Genomic DNA, 6,055 nt, shown 5'->3' on the forward strand with positions numbered 1-6,055 from the left:
GGTCACTTCCACTTAAGGCAAGAGCACTGCATCAGACCTAGCAGCACAAGCTAGTCAACCTAGTCAGTTCCAACTCACACCCACTCATGTATTTATCTAACCTATTTTTAAAACTACACAAAAGACCCCCGTCAGGAAACGCTTAGTCCTGTTTCCTGACAAACCTTACCTAACGTAACTCTGTATTCAACGTAATACAAAGGATTATTATTATTATTATTATTATTATTATTATTATTGGGAAGTGCTGCTAGACTGGTATATCGTGCTCATCAAGGCACCACCTCCTTCCCCATCCACCCGAAGGCTTTTGTTAGACAGGTTCAGGAGACCACGCTGGCGGCGCCGCTGCAGGGTGATAGCGCAGGGTTTAAATTCAATTTGCAACGCGACAGCAGCGATGAAATTACGCTCGCGAAGTGGGTTATCGCGGCCCTGTTTTCCCCCTCCCCTCCCCCTCCCTTCCCCTGCTCCTCCCCCTCCCCTAGGGCTTCTCTTTTTGTGTGTGCACGAGTGTAATTGCCCAGGTGGTAATTACCCCCCTAACTGGATTTATTATGGGAGGGCTGAGCTCTGGCTCTCGGGCCTGCCTCGAGACTTTTCTCAGCTGTGCGTAGAGGGGAAGATGGCTTTGTAGAGGAAGATAACGTGAATTGAATGACCCACATGGGTTTATCCCTTTCTGTAAAAAGAAACAGTTAAATTTAATAATTGTTATTTATTATTATTAATTACTATTATTATAGTGATCAAGGGGGAAGCATTAAACTCGTCGGGTCATGTAGCGCCCCGGGGAGAGGGAGAGGGAATAACATGCACTGAGGTTTGATCCCAGGAAGATGAAGGGATAGCTCCCCCCAGTGCCTTGAATCAAGAGCTCTTCACCAGCATCCAGGCACAGGACTTGTAACTTTCCCAAAACATTTCTGAAGAGAATTATACCTTAGGAAAGGTATACCTTAAGAAAGGTATGCCTTAAGAAATGTATTCCTTAAGAAAGGTATTCCTTAAGAAACATATACTTTAAGAAGCGTATTCCTTAAGAAAGGTATACCTTAAGAAAGACCTTAAAGGTATACCTTAAAAAGGTATACCTTAAGAAGGAAAGGTATTCTCACAAAAGTTATTTCTTACAAAATGTATTTCTTCTTCTTGATGACACCCAAGTGTTGCACATGTCTAATTGGCTGTTGTGTTTGTTTCATGGTTACACCTGTGATGGTACTGAGAGCATCGGAATTATTATTATTATTATTATTATTATTATTATTATTATTATTATTATTATTATTATTATTAATCATTATTATCATAAGCGCTAAATCCACGAAGGTGAAGCAGCTCGGGTTAGGTTAGGTAAGATTCTTCAAGAGACATGACAAAGTGTTTCCTGAGCGCAACACCTGTGGGTGGGTGTGTTAGCACGTTTGTGTCATTAAGCAGAATTTGTGTCGTTGCAGGATGGGTGGGAGCGACGAGTCGTGGATCTCCTGGCGGTGAGTGACGCCTGGGTGCCGCCATGGCGGCAGCGGCGGCGGCGCCAGCGGCACATCCTCTGGCGGTGCGGGCCGTCCGCCTCTACCTGCTTCTCAGCGGCCTGCATTTGGTCCTCGGGGGTTCCCTGCTGCCGGAGGCGGGCGGCAGGTCGCGCCCTCCTCAGGAACCCTCGGAGGAAGCGCAGTGGGACCGCAGCGCCGGGACGCTGGCCTACAACGTGACGCGCGCAGTGGTGGCGCAGTTCACGCCCGCCAACAACACCCACGGACTCACACATCTGGCACTGGACTCCGAAACTGACGATGTATACCTGGGTGCTGTCAACCGTCTGTACCAGCTGGACGGTGGTACCTTCCACCCGCTGCATCAGGTGGTGACGGGTCCCCGGCAGGACTCCCCCTCCTGTCACGCCTCTGGCTGCGGCGACCACGTTATCAAAGTCCCCACAGACAACTACAATAAGCTGCTAGTTGTGGCACCATCTGTAAGTGCCGTGATAGCCTGCGGGTCGGTATCCCAGGGCGCATGCGACAAGTATCGTCTGGGAAACCTCTCTGTGCATCTGAACTACATCCCTAAGTCCGTAGCAGCCAATCACCCGGAAGCCTCTACGTTTGCCTTCGTGGGGCCTGAGAGGTACAATCCCTGGAGAGGATCGGAGGTGCTGTACGTAGGTACTACCTTCACCACCGTAGGTGACTATCGTCATGACGTTCCTGCCATCTCCACCAGAAACCTCGTTGACTTAGACTACGCAGAGTTTTCTTTTGCTAAGCAGTCACTTCTTCGTATAGATGTTAAGTTACGAGACCACTTCCTGGTTCAGTATGTCTTCGGTTTTACCGCCACCAACTACGTGTATTTCCTGACGGTGCAGAAGAAGTCCCACCTGCCAGGGCAGGAGGAATCTGGCTACGTGAGTCGCATCTCCAGAGCCTGCATCTCCGACGCCAACTATGATTCCTACACGGAAATCACGCTTGAGTGCCAGGGTGGCGACGGGGCCAACTATAACCTGGTGCAGGATGCTAAACTGGTCAGTGTGGGCAGTGATCTGGCTACCAGCATGGGCATGACTGAAGGAAATCCGCTTTTGGTCGGGGTCTTCGCCCCCTCTCAGGGGCACACTGCTAGCCCAAAGAAAGCCTCTGCTGTCTGCGTCTACTCCGTGCACGACATCGAGGCCAAATTTAATGAGAACATCCACATGTGCTTCAACGGATCTATGAAGTACCGCAGTATGGAATACATCTCTGGCCCCATCCTCAACGGAAAGTGTCCCCAGCAGGGCACCATGGGGAACATCCTCTCCTTCTGCGAAGTGGGTCTCAAGATCTCCGGTCCAGCTCCTGTGGTGGGGCGGGCGGCTCTTCGGCTGCCCAGGACGCTGGTCACTGGCGTGCAAGCAACAGCCGCTGCCGCTCACACCGTTGCATTCCTGGGTACCAGCACAGGAACCATTAAGAAGGTAAGTCATCTTCCTACTCTCTAGTTAGTATATCCCCCTTCCCAGAGTCATTGCTAGAGCCTAGCTTCTTTCTTGAGCCTAGTTTTATGTACATGCGTAACCCATTGCTAGAGCTTAGCTTCTTTCTAGAGTCTAGCTTCTTGCAGATACTCGTGCTTACCTCCTCACCACTTAAAGTGAATGCTAATGAAGCCCGGTGAATTGTGCTCGAATCCCATCGTCACAAAAGTCTGATCTTTGTTTTTCATCGTCCAAATGATCATCTTAGGTAAAAACCAGACCTATCGAACTCCAGCGGAGAGGAAGAATTAGACCAGTCCAACAGTAGATAGACCAGTCAGTGTCTTTCCCTTCCCTGCCTCTCTTACTACCTCCTGCCTCTTACACATCAGGCCTCCACTAACTCCTGACTTATACCTCCTACCTCTTTTATCTCTCGTATTTTTTACCATCCCGCTTCCATTATTTCATATTTCCATTACCTTCTCCTGTTTCCATTAGCTTCTCCTGCCTCCATTACTTCCTGCCTTCATTATTATCCCCTGCCCCCGTCTCACGACCAGTCGCCAGCTCTGACGACATTTTAATTAGAGTTCTTCGTCAGCTCCCTCTGCAGGTTTTTATACCATGGTCTTCATAATGAATTTAAGCCTCCCCCACTCTTTGATCCTTATTGAAGAAACAATCATAAGATGCTTGATCATTATATGCAGACACTCCCTCTCCCTCCCACTCTCTCTCTCTCTCTCTCTCTCTCTCTCTCTCTCTCTCTCTCTCTCTCTCTCTCTCTCTCTCTCTCTCTCTCTCTCTCTCTCTCTCTCTCAGGGTCATACTACCTTCTAGCATTAAATTTTACAAAAATGTTGTGCCATGAACAATTTTGTCAGTGTTTCATAAAATGGGCGGAAACTTGACATGTTGCATGGCAGTGTTGTGATCACAGAGGGGTTAAACTTATGCATAACTGTAAATATGTATATGTATAGTACGAGTGTGTGTGTGTGTGTGCGTCCGTCCATCCGCGGGACTGTATGTGTACCCAACTAATTGTGCTTGCGAGGTGTAAGATACATCTGTGATATTTTAGCTTTTTATTATTCTCTTTTGTTAGCACTGTTGTTCAAAGAAGGGAGGGATACCTATCACTGTCAGTAGGGAGGGATACCTATCATTGTCAGTAGGGAGGGATACCTATCACTGTCAGTAGGGAGGGATACCTATCACTGTCAGTAGGTGAAATAATGTCTACATCCCGTCCTATAATAAACGAAACTGTATCTACTGATTTTATGTTATATGATAGATCTGACATTGTGGGAGGCGGTGGAACTGCTTGGCGACCCCACCTAACACTGTGTGACCAGCACAGGCTGGGTGGGTACAACTGTGAGGTGCAGCACACTGTGACCAGCACAGGATGGGTGGGTACAACTGTGAGGTGCAGCACACTGTGACCAGCACAGGATGGGTGGGTGAAACTGTGAGGTGCAGCACACTGTGACCAGCACAGGATGGGTGGGTACAACTGTGAGGTGCAGCACACTGTGACCAGCACAGGATGGGTGGGTACAACTGTGAGGTGCAGCACACTGTGACCAGCACAGGATGGGTGGGTACAACTGTGAGGTGCAGCACACTGTGACCAGCACAGGATGGGTGGGTACAACTGTGAGGTGCAGCACACTGTGACCAGCACAGGCTGGGTGGGTACAACTGTGAGGTGCAGCACACTGTGACCAGCACAGGATGGGTGGGTACAACTGTGAGGTGCAGCACACTGTGACCAGCACAGGATGGGTGGGTACAACTGTGAGGTGCAGCACACTGTGACCAGCACAGGATGGGTGGGTACAACTGTGAGGTGCAGCACACTGTGACCAGCACAGGATGGGTGGGTACAACTGTGAGGTGCAGCACACTGTGACCAGCACAGGATGGGTGGGTACAACTGTGAGGTGCAGCACTGTGACCAGCACAGGCTGGGTGGGCACAACTACGAGGTACAGGCAGCACACTGTGACCAGCACAGGCTGGGTGGGCACAACTGTGAGGTGCAGCACACTGTGACCAGCACAGGATGGGTGGGTACAACTGTGAGGTGCAGCACTGTGACCAGCACAGGCTGGGTGGGCACAACTACGAGGTACAGGCAGCACACTGTGACCAGCACAGGCTGCACACTGTGACCAGCACAGGCTGGGTGGGTACAACTGTGAGGTGCAGCACACTGTGACCAGCACAGGATGGGTGGGTACAACTGTGAGGTGCAGTACACTGTGACCAGCACAGGCTGGGTGGGTACAACTGTGAGGTGCAGCACTGTGACCAGCACAGGCTGGGTGGGCACAACTACGAGGTACAGGCAGCACACTGTGACCAGCACAGGCTGGGTGGGCACAACTACGCTGTACAGGCAGCACACTGTGACCAACACAGGCTGGGTGGGCACAACTACGAGGTACAGGCAGCACACTGTGACCAACACAGGCTGGGTGGTCACAACTACGAGGTACAGGCAGCGCACTGTGACCAGCACAGGCTGGGTGGGCACAACTACGAGGTACAGGCAGCACACTGTGACCAGCAAAGGCTGGGTGGGTACAACTACGAGGTGCAGCACACTGTGACAAGCACAGGCTGGGTGGGCACAACTGTGAGGTGCAGCACACTGTGACCAGCACAGGCTGGGTGGGCACAACTACGAGGTACAGGCAGCACACTGTGACCAGCGCAGGCTGGGTGGTCACAACTACGAGGTACAGGCAGCACACTGTGACCAACACAGGCTGGGTGGTCACAACTACGAGGTACAGGCAGCATACTGTGACCAGCACAGGCTGGGTGGTCACAACTACGAGGTACAGGCAGCACACTGTGACCAACACAGGCTGGGTGGTCACAACTACGAGGTACAGGCAGCACACTGTGACCAACACAGGCTGGGTGGTCACAACTACGAGGTACAGGCAGCACACTGTGACCAACACAGGCTGGGTGGTCACAACTACGAGGTACAGGCAGCACACTGTGACCAACACAGGCTGGGTGGTCACAACTACGAGGTACAGGCAGCACACTGTGACCAACACA

At 51.1% G+C, this 6,055-nt stretch overlaps 1 protein-coding gene across 2 annotated transcripts in view; it reads left to right on the forward strand.

Moving 5' to 3' along the window:
* The first annotated feature begins 1,285 nt into the window (after positions 1-1,285).
* Positions 1,286-6,055, forward strand: part of LOC128688922 (plexin-B-like) — a 198,532-nt gene continuing 193,762 nt past the window's right edge. For both annotated transcript variants that reach the window (XM_053776977.2, XM_070085458.1), the window contains exon 1: positions 1,286-2,965. In XM_053776977.2, the coding sequence (XP_053632952.2) occupies positions 1,520-2,965 (1,446 nt within the window). In that variant the 5' untranslated portion in view covers positions 1,286-1,519. The remainder of the gene's footprint in view (positions 2,966-6,055) is intronic.

This window comes from Cherax quadricarinatus, chromosome 16 (genome assembly GCF_038502225.1).
Source record: "Cherax quadricarinatus isolate ZL_2023a chromosome 16, ASM3850222v1, whole genome shotgun sequence".
NCBI classification, from domain to species: Eukaryota; Metazoa; Arthropoda; class Malacostraca; order Decapoda; family Parastacidae; genus Cherax; species Cherax quadricarinatus.